This window comes from Phasianus colchicus, chromosome 8, assembly GCF_987193195.1.
Source record: "Phasianus colchicus chromosome 8, bPhaCol1.hap1.1, whole genome shotgun sequence".
NCBI lineage: Eukaryota > Metazoa > Chordata > Aves > Galliformes > Phasianidae > Phasianus > Phasianus colchicus.
The window spans coordinates 33572182-33588115 of record NC_143443.1 but is presented as its reverse complement, the minus strand read 5'-3'; the positions used below and the strand labels follow the sequence as shown (position 1 = coordinate 33588115).

Sequence of the window (15934 nt, the reverse complement as noted above, 5' to 3'; positions counted from 1 at the left end):
TGTGGAGCAGAGCAGGGCACAGCCTCCATGCTGCATCATCAGTGCCAGATGCGTTTGCTCTGCAAGCAGCATGTAGGCATGAGGAAGCTCACTCTCACTCAGAAGCATCTCATCCCCTTCTCTCTGACTTCAAAAGAGAAAACAACCACGGGTTTTATGTAAATATGGACATTAGACACAAAAAAATAGAACAGAAAACAGCAAATTCATTTTTCATAGGCAACCCAGCTTCCACTAGAACAGCTGCAGATGAAAGTACCAGCTACAAATTAATATATCATAAGGTCTTCCAAAGGAACCGAGCGTCTAAAATGCTGAAGTGAGAGCAGAGATTACTTCCATTTACAAAATGGTAAAGAGGAGCTGTTTACATGCTCTGAGTTACCTGCTTAAGAACAACCTAAATTTAAGTTGTCAGCTTACGACAGAGTTAAAATAATTCCTAAAACAATTCTAAACCATTTCTAAAGAGTGCTTAGAAGGGAAAAATGTAAACAAAATGAAATCCCTGTTGATAGCTCAAATGATTTCTTCGAAGTATTGCAGAGAAAACTGCCAGAGTGCTTTTTCTTTTTGTCTCTGGGACAAAGAAGCTGCCTCCAAAGCTCTCCTATCCTGAGAGAGAGGAAAAGCTCCCAACTCTGCAACTGTCAGAGTTTCACAGGGGGCAGTGGGACAGAAAAGCCACGTGGCTGAAGATCAGGTCCAAATTACTGAGGAGCAGGGATGGTACGAAGCAGCTATCACAGCTGCTGTAACCACTGCCAATAAAATCACTGCCTTCTAATTTGGAGGTATTCTGCCTTTACCTTGATGGGAAGCAGCCTTCCTGAAAATACGAAAACACAAGTCTTGCCATAACTGTGATTCAAAGGTATCCTAAAATAATAAATAGATTTATTAACAATTTCCAACAGCAGTACTTAAAACAACAAGTAGCACTTTCTCTTGCTCGTCCTTATCTTTGCACAATGTTATAATGAACACATTTAGCAATCAGTTGCTAACAGCCTACCACGCTTTAAAATCTCACTGAAAATGGAACTTGGAATTGCAAAGTTCCCCTCCAAGTTACAGCCTGGAGCCTGCCAACAAACACAGGCAGAGTCAAGCTCCAACAGCTCTCAGTACATCATTTAGGCCATTCTCCCCTCCCTAAATCACAACCAGTGTCTTAACAGATGCTCACCACACTGTTTCTCAATACTTCTGCTGCTGGAGACCTTGCAGCCGCCCCGAGCAATCCGTGCAGCGCTCCCTGCTCGAGTGCCTCCCCAGCCTCAACCTGCATGCTCCTAGCTAGTTGATGACCAGTATTTCTTAGCAATTCAATGTGGCTTTGAGAAAACTGCTCCCATCTGCTCCACTGCATAATTTTATGTAGCTGACAAATATTTATCTACTTCCAGCCCCTCTGTCTTCTCCCTTAAAGGCAATCAAGTGCAATGGCCATTGCAAGTCAATAAACGGATTAAGGATTAATAAATAAATACTATTTGGATATTCTTTATAACCAGTCACTACCAAGCACTGTCCTGGTATGGGTAAGGCTGGTGCCAGTACGTACTGGCCTGTGAGGCACTGTGTGTCTTGGCTGGAGAACAGCCTCTTGCTCTTCTCTTAGAAGCAGCTGTTTCAATCAAAACTTGCTATGCTCTATTATTCACTTCTGCCACCCTGTCTTCAATTCCCCTTTCCATCTCTGTTGCTTGGATATTGTTGTTTACCACTGAATAGCAGCTGATCCGGACCTAAATTTGACAGTGAAAGGAAAAGCTGTGTTATCAGTTTGGATATTCTCTCCTTTTCCTCCCTCTGACACCTTCCTCAGCGCAGCACCTGATGAAGCTGTGCTGTGATTCCCACAGACACGGGGTGGCATAGTGAAGAACTGCACACTGACAGCACATCAGCACCACTCAAACCTCTGACATCTGATTAACAGGTTTTGCCAAGGCAGTAAATACTGTTTTTAACTTAAATTAGAGATGCCTGTAAATAGAGCATTAAGCGACAGAACTAAGAATGAAAATTAACAATGATCTCTTTGGATATGAAGACTTGTGTTCATTCCAGCACAACGGGTGGTAACACACAACTACCTGAAATGAAGGCTGAGCACAGAGGTAGCCCTGTGCATGGCACAGCACGGGGACAGGCAAAGCAAAGCAAAAACGTAACAGCAAATGCAGCATGAGAGCAATTGATGTCATCGGGTGCATAAGTATGTATGCACAGCTAGTATGGTTGAACAACTTTGTTTCACACTACCACATACACCTCACGCAGAGGAACCAATGGACTCACAACCATTCTGAGTATAGCTACAAATTAGTTGGCTTAATTTGGCTCGTGCCACCAAAACAATGTGCAGAAGTATTTTGCAAGAGTGAAACAAAACCGCCTGCGTCCTTCCTACTGAAAGGAGCAAAGACAAAACCTGTTCTGATTTTTTTCCTAGTCCCCTCCAGTAAAAGTTTATAGGTGTGAAAATAAATGGAGCAGATGGACAAAAGGTAGTTAATAATGCTGCTTCTTGTTTTCAGGAACCATATTAATTTAAAAAAAAAAAGGAAAAATGAAAAGCACTCAAATCAATTCTGAAGCATTTACAAATGAACCGGTGTAATGAAAATTAACTTGTAAATTAAGAGATGAACAAACCCTTGGCACTACTGCAGATATTCATCAACACCAGAAAGACTCGAAAAAAATTAAAAGCAATGACAACAAAAGGCTTTACATACTAATGAGATACGTAGGGTACTGCAGGCACCCAGGAAGGGGCATGGAGCATATCACTGCAACTCCTGCTCCTTTGGGCCTTGCAATTTGGCATGGGAAGAATCACAGAATTGTAGGGATTGGAAGAGACCTCCAGAGATCATCGAGTCCAACCCCACTGCAAAGCAGGCCCCCTACAGCAGGCTGCATTGGTAGGTGTCCATGTGGGTCTGTGAATACCTCCACAGAAGGAGACCCACCACTTCCCTGGGCAGCCTGTTCTAGTGCTTCATTACCTTACCACGGAGAAGTTCTTATGAACATTTGTGCAGAACTTCCTACGTTCCAGGAAGGAAAGGAAGACCAGACTTTAAGAAGCAGAAAACCAAAGTCCTGACCCTATCTGAGGGCCTCTGCATCCTCATGCTTACCATACCAGGTTTTCAGATGAGAACTGCCTGATTAGAGTCCCTTTGTGCTCTAAGGGAAGAAACACGGCACAGGGAAAGGCTCTTTCTTTGCCTTCACACATACATTTCTATGACCAAAATTCCAGAATTAACGAACAACAACAACAAAAAAAGCAACAGAGGTTAAAACTGCACTGTGAAGTTACCTGGCAATACTGTGAAGATAATCTGAGGAATGCCCATCTCCATTGGAGCTGGGGATAGAGCCGCCGTGCCGGCTCTCAGTCACAGCGTGACGCATGGCTGGCACTGCAAGCAGCCAAGCACAGACCTGCCTGCTCCTGTTCCAATCTCCTCCAAAACTCAGCGAAGCACAGAGGTGCTCTCCTTTTTGAAAGGATGCCGATAACATATGCTGCGAGGCTTTCCAAAGCACCTGCAACAAATCTCTCCAGATAGCTGGGAGTTCTTGAAGCAAAACCACTTTCAAAATTAAAAAAAAAAAAGAAAAAAAAAAAGAAACCCAATGAGCTTTAGATCTTCCTCACCAACCAATCTGAAAGCCACCTTCTTTTAGAGCAGCAGGTGCTTTGCAAGCTGCAGCCGCATGGAGCGTGCATCCGCAGCTGATGGATCCGAGAGCTGGCTGCACCTAACTCATATTTATTAGCAGTGGGTTTTATGAGGTGGTTAAGGCAAGTTCAGAAGCCAGGATTAAAGTTATGGTGAATTTTTATAACGAAAGTAGGAACTGTAGTAGAGGGTTTTATGTAAGTAAACACTGACAACTTTACAGCCATGGTAGCTACCAGTAAGCACAGAAGAGATTTCTCCAGGCAACCAGTAAATAAAATGCTTTTACTCATACTTCCATCATAGTACAAATAAAAGCATTTGACATGTTTAATAAATGTCACGAACACAAAATATTACATCAAAGCACGTTAAATAGTGACAATGCTGCAATTATTGAGCAAAAAAACCAGGGATTAGAAATATTGGCAGCTTGTTTCTTCATTACCAGGCTGCTGGAACCTGGCTTTAAAACCCCCCTTTCAGTTCTGTCTGATTAATACCACTGACAACTTTTGAGCACATAACTCCCCACCAGCATACCATAACCACTGGTTTTTGTGGTCAAACACAAAACATATCATTGATCTCCAGAGAAATAAATTTGTCATTACAAGATACGGATAGATCCCTCCTGCAGCCTGTTCCAAATTACAGCTCTCTGGATGATGCCGCTTGTAATTTGCTGCGTCCCAAAACGGATCTCTCAAACACTGTACTGAAAACTCCAAAGCCCATTTTTAAACAACTGTTTGCATCACAGAAGAAGAAAAACCCTTAGCTGCCGCATTGTGTTTTACTGTTTCCAAGCAACACTGTTGTTTCAGATCAAACATGAAACAGCCATCTCTGAGCTGCAGTGCTTTCCTCTGTACTTACTTATTCTGCATCATGTTCATTATAACCCAGTCGAAGGGATAGACGTTCTTCCCAATGAGATTCTTGAACATGATGAATGTTTCCATTAGAAAATCCTAAAAGAAGAGAAAAATATTTGGAAAAGACTGCTCTTACAGATGAAAAACCACAAGTGATAGTGTCAGTTATTGATGACTGGATTCAAAAGGCACTTTATTGCCCTGCTTCATAAAAAAGCAATTATTCATATAAAACATACATAAATGCTACTAAGTCATGTTCACATATGATGTACGTAAGTGCTACAGTGATTCTATTTAAGCCTTTCAGGAGCAATCCTACAGCATAAACAACTCACTGCACTGCTCAGGAAGGAGCTCTGGATTGCCAGCTACGAAAAGGAAGCTTCTTTAGAACAAAATGTTTTCTTCCCTATACCAGAGGATGATGGACCAAGGCCCTTTTTGTGCACACTGTACCATGCCCAGTGTAAGTGGGACCTTTGCAGAGGTAAAAATTAGTGAAAAGCATACTGAGTTTTCCCTTTCTTTGAATACATCCCCCTCAAATTTTCCCTTGCCCCAAAGGGAGACAAAATTAAAAAGAAATAAAAGAATAAAAATAATAAAAAAGCTAAATAATAACAACAATAATAGGATTCAGGTAGATGCTGTGTGGTACACATTAGCCATGACCTCAGGAAACAATGGCTCTTTTTTTGGCTACCATGAAACTCCAAAAGACTTTCTCCCTGAAGGGAGCAGCAGTAATTGCTCCTGCCAGCGAAAACCTGACCCAGAACAAAGTTAATTTAGTAGCACAAACCAATTTATTTCTACACAGATATAAACAAACATCTTTTTGGAACAGAAACCTGATGCACTTTGCAATATACATCATCTACAATTTGGGAATCTATAATCGCTATCTAACAATTCAAGTAGCATGAAATGCTCAGAGAAAGACAGAGAGAGGGAAAAAAGACAACTTAATGCAAAAAGTCCTTGATGCACTTCCCATAGAGATCAAAATGAACTTTTATTCTTGACCCTTCAAGGTTAGAATACTTCGCTACAGTTCTTCTGTATCTGCATGTATATTGGCTATCTTTAAAATGTCAAATGTCTACCAAAAAAAGAGTTAAATTTACCAGACTTCAGACTAAGGCTGTTGTTTACATAACCTTTCCAGTGAGAAACAAATACAAAGTTATTGCACTTCCAAGTATTTCTTCATGAGTGAGAGCCAGCACCTTGGCTAGATTTTATCTTCGGATTCAATGTTCTTTTACAATACTTCCCTGGCTCAGAAATTCATTACTGGTTCAAAGCAGGGAGCTGCAGAAATCCTGAGGACACAGCACTCAGAGAAGTGATGCTAACTTCCAGCATGGCACAAGAATCTCCTGGGGCTGCCCAAGCATCCCCACTCCTCAGGCAAAGAGGGCCAATAGAGCATCTGCTGCCACTGGGCAAGTTCTCACCCTAAAATCTACGGTATTTGTAAAGTAACTCCTGTGCTCTTTCACTAAAATCACCCCCAACAAAACAACATCAAAAAAAAAAAAAAAAAAGCGTTTTGACATTAGTAGTACTGAGATAAAATTTACAACTGCTTGTGGTTAATGAGATGTTACTGTTGCATAAAGCAAAATTCATCCCAGACACGCACTCCACCAGCTCAGTAAAACGTGTCTTCATTTAAGGGCTCAAACTGTGTACTTCACTGCCCATTTTCCACACACTTTGGTGAGTTACATAATTTCTAATAATCACACTGCGTATTTTGCTGCCCAAGCACTGCACACTATTTATTTCATTGGAGCGCATGCTTTTTTCCTGCTGCACATAGAGTGATTTTCTTACTGATGCTCCTTCACAGCTCAATAACTGAAAATTTCAGTGGAAGTGGCACCATGGGAAGGGTCATCACCTATCCAAGAGAACAGATTTGAGCTCACAGTGCTTTTTTTCTCCCTTAATATTTTATGAATCCAGATGTATGCTTTCTTTTATCTGCCACTGGTTTCAGCTGTTGAACCTCGGCATACTTTGCTGATCGAGCTGCACGTGAATGAATTTTCCTACACTTCGTTGATGATTCACATTTGTTAGTGACTCTGAAGGTTGTGCCACACAGGAGCTGTGCTGGTTTGCTGATTCAGCTCTACATTTTCATCTACTGATATTTAGATTTTAGTAGTCCTAGTTTCACAAAGGTACTTTAAAAAAAAAAAACGCACCATGGCAACTAATGTAATTATTGATCAACTACAAGTGTGGAATGCTTACCTGCATGCATTTACAATATGATTGTATTTTAAATTTTGTTTTTCCTATAGAAAAGCAAACAGTTTGTAGGGGCTCAGATGGAGCAAAACGTGGCTTTTTCATGGGGAATGGAAGCGGCGGGGGGAGCTACCTGTTCATGCTGTGCTGCTGTAGAACCTGTTTATTTTCAGCCTGCCTACAACCAGAACAAATTACTCTGAACATCTGAAAAGTGATTTTCAAAACGTTCAGAAGGAACGAGGGATGAAGCTCCTGATCTCTCCCCAACCACAGCTAAAGATTATGTTCACGGTCCCAAGGAAGCATAACCCATAACAGAGGGGACTCCTTTGCCATCCCCATCCAGTTACAGGGAGAAACCAAAGCAAGCTCAGCGTTGGAGCTGAGCAGGCTGTGAGAGGCTCCCCCACACTGCTAAGACTCCCACTCCAATACACCTGTACCACTAATTATATTTTTCATAACTTCGAGTAAGAGTTGAAGATTTTATGAATAAAAATAGCTAGCTAGCTAAAATACATAGGAACGTGAAATGGAAGGGAGGAAAAGCAATTAAAAAATAAGCATTTCTTGCACCTTTTAGGCCAAGCTGATGAAAATTTCAGCTTTATTGAGTTCTGAATTACAGTCCTAAATCAAATATGCTCAGCTATAGCTTTTCATTGCAACAACTGAACCTCCACTGAGCCCTGAAGCTGCCTTGTGAAGTCCAGTGTCCAGCACCACAGAGAGCTCTTGCTCTGCAGGGCATCCATCCCCTACAGCCCACTGGCACACACATCCTGCAAAGACTGCTTAAGTTGCACAGTCACAAGACTAAGCTTCACAGAATGGCTTGAGTTGGAAGGGACCTCAAGGACCATCAAGCTCTGACCCCCCTGCTGCAGACAGGGCAGCCAACCTCCATCTCTAATACCAGACCAGGCTGCCCAGGGCCCCATCCAACCTGGCCTTGAACACCTCCAGGACAGAGCAACCTCAGCCTCTCCTGGCAGCCTGTGTCAACACCTCACGACTTGTCACAAAAGCCTGTCACAGAAGGATGGATGGTACTCACCCATTCACATTCTCACATTAAATTCAAAGCCCTAGGAGTGCAAGATGTTAAGGGGAGAGAAAGATGGAGGTACAGAAAATGGTGGTCTTAAACATTTTATAAACAATTTGATATATTGATAGAGAATCATAGACTCATCAAGGTTGGAAAAGACCTCTAAGATCATCCAGTCCAACCATCCACCTATCACCAATATTTCCCACTACACCACGTCCCTCGCTACAACATCTAAACATTTGAGGACATTGTCTTGAATGCCTTTAGGAGGAGCATTTCTAAGACATTCCACACAGCAAAGCATTAGCACACATTTTCTTTGTTAACTAATATCAAATGTACCTCAAACAACTGAATGAGAGGTTCACCAAGTAAAAAAGAAGATAAATCAGCTAGCTCCAGAAATAACCTCGGTGATCTTGGATGAGGTTTCGTTTCAAGATGATAGTAGGTTTGAAAATAACAAAATCCTTTTAGGAAGAGATACCTTAATCTCAACAGTTTCTAAAATTGAACTAAACAATATATTCTGCTGGGAGAGATAAGACTTAGTTTTATCACATTCCACCTCATCTTTCCAACATTTTAAGGTCAAGAAAGACCATTATAATATCTAACACAGGCTATAAAGCTTCATCTAGCATTTCCAGAACCAAGCTTGTAACTTCTAGCTGAGATAGAGCACATGCTGAAGAAAGAGTGATGAAACAACAGCCTCCCTTATATATAATAATAAAAGTTATAATTAAATGAAGAATGTAAGAGGATCCAATCTCTTTGGATCTAAACTCTAAAGAGCAAGACAAACAGCAGGCAGTGCTCCTGGGAGAGCTAGTACTTACTATTCTGAACTGGGGTTCCAATTAACACTGAAATCTCACAGATGAAGTAGCTATGAGAACAGGAACTTGATATTTGCTCCTCACTGAAAGGTTACCTAACTTTTTCTTCAAACAGAGAAATAGGGTTGTATCTTCAAGTTTTTGTCCCACATGGTGACTGAATCATGTTTTTTATGTATTAAAAGCAAAATAAAAGGAAACCTCAATGAATAAATTATTATCACTGCATTCACTACGTATTGCCATAATAGCACTGCTCCACACTTTTATTCCTATTACTTATAAAGTCAATTTACAATACTATTACTTACCACAAACATACTAATGATTCAGTGGTTTCTCAGCTTACTACATACCTTAGTTTCCACTAACATGCATATCAATTAATCAACGATGTTATTTAAACATTTAATGGTCTATTTTAAGTAAAGATACAAGAAGTATTACAGCAACGAAGCTTGGATTGGGACATCTGCTCCTGTGAGCCAGTCAGGTGGCACAGCAATGGAAAATAAGCAGCCAAACAGTGCACATGCTGATAGAAAATAAAATATAACCCCAGCTACAAAACCCAAGAAGATGCAGAACAGGATGAATTAACAGAGAGTCAGGATGAAAGAATAGAAGACACCAGAAAAGTGACTTTTAAATATATTCAGTTAGAGTAATCACAGATCCTCTAAACAATTTTCTTTTCTCTCTTCATTTTGTCATTAAGAGTTGCAAGAGCAAATTGCTTTTACCTTTTTCCAGATAAAACTCTAATCAGTTTGTCTTTTCCAGAGCTACACGCTTTGAACTGGTTTAAAACTACAAAAACATTTGCTGTGGTTAACCAGGAGTGTTCTGCCCTTTTTTAGCCTTTTCTAAAGGCTAAAACTACTATTTACCTAGGCTAGCTGCATTTAACTAGGGAATATCTCAGTATTACTGGAAAACCAAGTGGGGGAAAAACACCTTATCAAAAGAAGGGCTCCAAGAACTCAGAGCTGACTGACCGTGAAGCAGCCATTTAATGTCATGATGTCCTTCTGCAGGTCTTTGCAGTGGACTTTGTCTCCACTGTCCTGAATCATCAGCATTATACTTTGCTCTTCCAGATCAGGTGCAAATATGTTGAGTAATAGAGGCTCTAGCATCTTAGCTGAAAACTGGCACAGGGCAAAGAGCTCAAATCTCACAGAACAGAAGCAGAAATAAAGAGAACAAAAGCTAAGACAATAGTTTTTGTTCCACTGGGTACAGAAGGAAGAAGAAAATCTAAATGAAGGTCCCTGTGAAGATTAAAGCACAGATGAAAGCTGCCTAAAATGCCTGACAGAATCCCTAACAGCAGAGTGGGCCACGTAACACTGCTGATCAGACTTCAGGTCATCCGCTAATTGATGGATCTCAGCCAACAAGTTTGGTAGCTACTTTGCAGCATGCACTTGCCATATGGCAATGATAGTTTCAGGTCATTAGAGAGTTTTCTCCTTAGCTATAAACTCTCTTCTATTATGCTCTAATTAAGTTGTGTTGTAGGATTAGCTAGGCTACCGAATGGCTCTGAGAAGACGAATTTCAATTATTATTGCTTATTTAACAACTAAGGGCATCTTTAATGTTAAAATGCTTTGTATAAATTTTAAAGCTAGCAGGTCTGCAAGTAAAAGCTATTTAAACAAATGAACAAAATTGGGACATCTGGGAGATTTAATGATGGAAGTTCCTTTCCTCAAGCTTTTTTTCCTTCCCTCTCCTTAAACAAAACGGATTTTTAGTAATTCCAAGTCATTACTATTTCCTAATACTTTCTTTTAATTACTTTAAATCCAAGTCCCAGAGCTTGCTTTGAAAATACTGAACAGCTCCACAGATGAGCTGCATTCCTACATATGGCAGGAAGGTTAATTTGGTCCTTTGCAAATTCCAAAAACATCACACTGCTTTATTATTTTATATTACATTCGGAACTTGAAACATTTTGTCTCATTTCATAAATACATTTTAAAAACAGTAACAGGAAAAAAAGCCACAAAAACAAACTGATTGTGGATAGGTGAAGGACATGACACTTACCACAACATCTGACCTCATCTTGCCGAAAGTCTTGATTAAATGAGCGTAGTGATAGTCCTCCATTTGCCTTAAAATGGCAGTCATGCAGGCAACAAAACTTCCCTATGGAAACAGAAATATAAGCAGTTATTGCAGATAGGACAATATATTATAGGACCATCAGAACACAGCACTGGTAGCCCTACAGAATACAGCCGATAGAATTCCATCATTTAAATTCATGACTGGATATGCAAAAACCTGGCAAGAAAACCAACAAAACCCTTGAAATATTTCTCTGTCCAGTTTCATGGCTTTATTACCATCTCCACTGAAGATTTTGCAACACAGTCTTCTTATAAAAACCGCTCAGGCATTAAAGGCTTTGGAAGGTAATAACTACTGCCAAAAATATCACACGATATCTGTATTTGCATTTGAGAAGTCAATACTATGCTCAAGGAAGAAATCTCTCAAAATCATTATATTGAGAATCACAGCCTAACCCCCAAGTTTTAATTTATTGAGTGGTAGTCTGAGATACTGTGATGCTTCACAGAAAGAATCCTAAAACCACTAACTTCCACAGAAACAGGACAGCAATGCCAAACCTCTCTCTCTCAAGCCATGGAAAACGTAAGAAGTGAAGAGGAAACTTTAATCTTTTTTCCCCAGCACATAAAAATATCATATCAGAACTCAAAAGCATGTTTTTTATGAAAAACCACTTCTCTTGCTACTGGAAACTCCAACCCCATAAGTGACATTTCTGCTGGTTCATACTCCTCCTGCAGCTATCTGCTAAAAACATGTTGACTGGTTATGGTAATAGCATCCACGCCTTTTCTGATCTTTAATGAAGAAAAACATCATTGGAAAAAAAATAATCAAGAGAACTGTTCAGAAAATAAATAATGGTCTGTATGGTTCAGTGGAACTGTAAATTCACCTTTCTGTGCCCTATTCAAGGTTATTCTGTGCCGTGCATAGCGGGACAGAACACGCAGTACGTTTTGATTCTAAGCACAGCACGGACTTTTTATTGTTTATTTTTAAGATCTTTATTATTTTCAATTTAGAATATTTATTGCTACATCAGTCCAAGTAATTGAGATCAAATACAAAATGACATTAGGTTACCTGTGAGCCCTCTTATTTACTCTCCAATGCCCCGAACTCCACCAGATAAGCACTCCTCCAATATGCTTTCCTCCTATGTCCTCCAGTTTAAGGCTGAACTCCTACATAACTGATTTTGCCCACGTGAGAACATTATTTTTTCCAAACTATGCAACCATCTCTGATGCAAGTTCTTCAGGCACATGCAAATGGATAAATCTGAAAGCAAAGGGCCACCGGAGCTACTGTTCTATGACATCAAAAGAAGTTTATGTAACACTACAGCAGGAATAGAAGCAGTGGATGTATAAAAGATAATGTTTGCTACCATGAAATGTAAATCAGACTGGATCACCTCAAAAGAAAAACATTAATTGTCAAGGTGCTGTATAACCAGCACACTACAGAACTGTGAAAGAGCTTATGCCTGCGAGGAGATGTTCAACTGCCAACATTAAGGCCTCCTTCCCTTAATAAGGTCATCAAAGTGAGGTTCCACTGAATCTTATTTGTTTTTAAACTAACTTTTTAAACCCTCAGCCCAGCTGTAACTCAGCCCATGGCTCCCCGTTCTGGAGATGGTCCCTAAGTGCTCAGCAGAGCTAAAGGCAGCCTTGGTTTTACTCCCTGTACCTCTTCATGGATGCTCATTCACCCAATGAATCTGTGAAGTCCATTGCTTGGCAGATACATGAATGTGCACTTCTTCCACATGAAAACATTATCCACACATTTGCAAATGCAATCCTTTTCATGTAAACCAACAGTAAAGATCCAATCTCTGCTTTTTTATACTTCCCATGGCCATCTAACACCTTTGATCATATTTTTGTGTTTATCTATCCTTTTGATGTATAATGTAATATACACATCTGTAACAGCCAAAATGACCAATTCTGTACCCAAGAAAATTACTATGGTAGCCTTGCATAAGAACAAAATGGAAGTAGAGCAACCATAGAACTTCCATCCGCATTTTAACATCCATTTTCAGACACAGCAGCAGCCAGAGGCAGCTTTCACCATCATTCCTGAAGGGTGAAAATTGCTAAGGACACCTGAAAGTTTGATGTCTGGGTGGTCAACACCCTGCATCTACTGTGAGTGGGAAAATGGAAACAGGAGAGCGTGCTGATCACCTGGAATGTTTGTAGAAGAAAGAATAAACACAGAAAAATAAACAAGGTTGGCATTACAAATGAAGCACAAAGGTAAGGGAATTCTGTAACACATTAAAATGATGATTAAAAAAAAAGAAAATAACAAACCAAATACAAAATCAACCACAGAAACTTGTTAAATGTTGTCGTGTCAGAAGTGATTCCTACCAGAACGCCTCGAGGTCCTTGGCAATTTAATCGTTGTTGTTTCTGATTTCCATGCATAAAACAATGTAGCTTTCTCCTCTTCTTAGTACTACCTTGCTAACACAAAACTTTCCTTCTTTAATATGGAACTGTTCCCTTCTCTGGAGCACAGCTCTTATGAGTAACAGCTGAGAGAAGTGGGATTGCTCAGTCTGGAGAAGAAGAGGCTCAGGGTTGACCTTGTCACTCTCTACAACTACCTGAAAGGAAGTTTTGGCAAGGTAGGTTTGGCCTCTTCTCCCATTAACTGGCAATAGGATGAGAAGGAATGACCTCGTGCTGCTCCAAGGGGGGTTCAGGCTGGGTATTAGGAAGAAAATATTCTCTGGAAGAATGGTGAGGCACTGGAATGGGCAGCACAGGGAGTGGTGGAGTCACCAACCTTAGAGGTGCTCAAGGAACACGTAGGTGTTGAACTGAGGGACATGGTTTAGTGAGAAGTATCAATGGCTGGACTGGAAGATCTTGGAGATCTTTTCCAGCCTTGGTGATTCTATGATTCACACGCACTGCCCACTCACACAGCATTCCTCTCTTGGATCTCTACCTGCTAAAATGGGACGAATGCCTTCCTGGTTAGGAAAACGTGCTTATTATCAGAAAAGTATACAACTCACGTCGCTTTGAGGTATCACGTGCAGCCAGCATGCTCTTAATTACAACACTAATAAAAATTTGTAATTATTTATAGGCAATATTTGTGTTGTAGGTGTTTTTTTAATGCTGCCTATTAACTATTTAGCAATATCTAACAGCGTTTTAAATTTTAATCTTCAGTTGATTTTTAATTTTCGCATGGATCCGAAGACCAGTGCCATCTTCTGCTGCACAGCACTCCAAGCAATGCAAGGACAGAAAACCGAAAAACTAATTCCCCCCCAAAAAATCAATTTCAATTTTAACTTCAGAAGTAATTGCAAACCTACATTAATACAGCAAGTACTGCAAGGGCAACACAGGGCTTGCCATTGTCCCGCATGATTATTAGCTATTTATTCACTGAAATACTGTCAAAGCTCAGACTGAAGACCCTTTCACATCCTTCCTTAGTTTGTTAGATGCAAACACTGGAAATGAAGTATCCATTCCCAAAAGGGAAAAATAAACCAAAGGTGCTGATTCTTCTTCAGAAAGAATGCATTATTATTCAGACAATAAAGCGTACATAAGATGATGTCATTCCAAAATATAAACTTCTAATCCCAGAAAATACATTTCTAGATGAAAATTTGAAGATGCTCACAGATACTCAAAAAGTAGGTATTTTCTTGTATTATTTTTACAATAAAGTACCAAATGTTCAAACGGCTCTTCAATATCTCTAGAAAGGAATATTTTAATATAAAATAATCCTCGCAAGTAATAATAACAATGAAAAAATAATAACACTGATACTCCCTGCAGTACACACAGCACATGTCAATGCTTTTTTTCTGCAGGGGTAAAACATCTCATTTTAAATAGCCTGGTCCCTTTTCTTCCTGGGAAATATGAGCTGGAAACATAAAGCTCCTTATGCACGGTGAGGAAAATCAAAACTTGTTAAGAGATGTTTCATTACTATTTCTTTGTTATAATCCAGGCTGGATGTGGCTCTGGGCAGCCTGGTCTGCTGGTTGGTAACCCTGCACACAGCAGGGTGTTGAAACTAGATGAGCATTGTGGTCCTTTTCAACACAGGCCATTCTATGATTGTATGACCAAATTAAAAAAACCAAAGTGGTTAAGCCATAAATAAAACTGCCACCACTTCAGGACTATGAAATATACACCTATTCTTACCAGGTTCCAGTTTTTTTTTTTCTTTCCAAGTTTCCACCTGCGTGCCTGCAGAAGCTCTGCAGTGCAGCTCCTGTCTGGCAAAGCAACCAAAGCAGCAAGCAAGCACATCCTAATAGATGTTTCCAGTGGGCCAACACTCGTGAAATTAATAAAAAAAAAATGGATGCAAAACAAATGTAACAAAGGAATGTTCTGCACAGTAAAACACTATCCCTACTAAAGTGCCTTAATTATGTATTTATTTGGAAAGGCACCCTACATGGGAAGCCTGGTTCTCAGCAGCATTTTGCTTCCAAAGAAGTCTCAGGCCCCCAAACTCTCCAATCCAAACTACCATCCAACACACAGTGACAGCAAGGAGAACTGAGCCCCCAGGCACCCGCCCTGGGTGGATGTTGAGGCTCTGATCCTACTTTAAAATCAATTCTGGATGAACAAAATCATCCCAATTACTGTTTCACTTAAAGGAAAGGAAAATCCATGCATACTGGAGAAGAATGGAGGAAAAATAACTTCTGAAAGCAAAGAAACTTCTTTGCCAAGAGAAGCAAAAAGGATCGTCGTACAGATCAAAACCCAAACGAGATCACGTTAGCTTGGCTGGAATTCATTGTGCACAAGGATTATTTATTAGAACCTTGGTGACACACACAATGAGAATATATACAAAACATTCTCCCGTCTGAAAGTGCTTCGTGCTAACTTTTGTAGAAGGCAAGCAAAAAAATTAATGAGATATTTTAGCAGCGCCATTTATCATTTTTCTAAGGCCCTTTTTCAAAGAAGTCCATTTCAGCCCCAAAATGTTTCATTTTGAAAAACTCTAAAGAGTCTCAGTGTTAAATAGTTTGCCCTTCAATTGAAATCACAGCGC

General features: G+C 40.0%; 1 protein-coding gene across 3 annotated transcripts in view; it reads right to left on the bottom strand.

Moving 5' to 3' along the window:
- Nucleotides 1-15934, bottom strand: part of DOCK1 (dedicator of cytokinesis 1) — a 272132-nt gene that overhangs the window by 111240 nt on the left and 144958 nt on the right. For all 3 annotated transcript variants that reach the window (XM_031597310.2, XM_031597311.2, XM_090145652.1), the window contains exons 28-29: nucleotides 10814-10915; nucleotides 4587-4681 (exon numbers count right to left, since the gene is read on the bottom strand). In XM_031597310.2, coding sequence (XP_031453170.2) covers nucleotides 4587-4681; nucleotides 10814-10915 — 197 coding nt within the window. The remainder of the gene's footprint in view (nucleotides 1-4586; nucleotides 4682-10813; nucleotides 10916-15934) is intronic.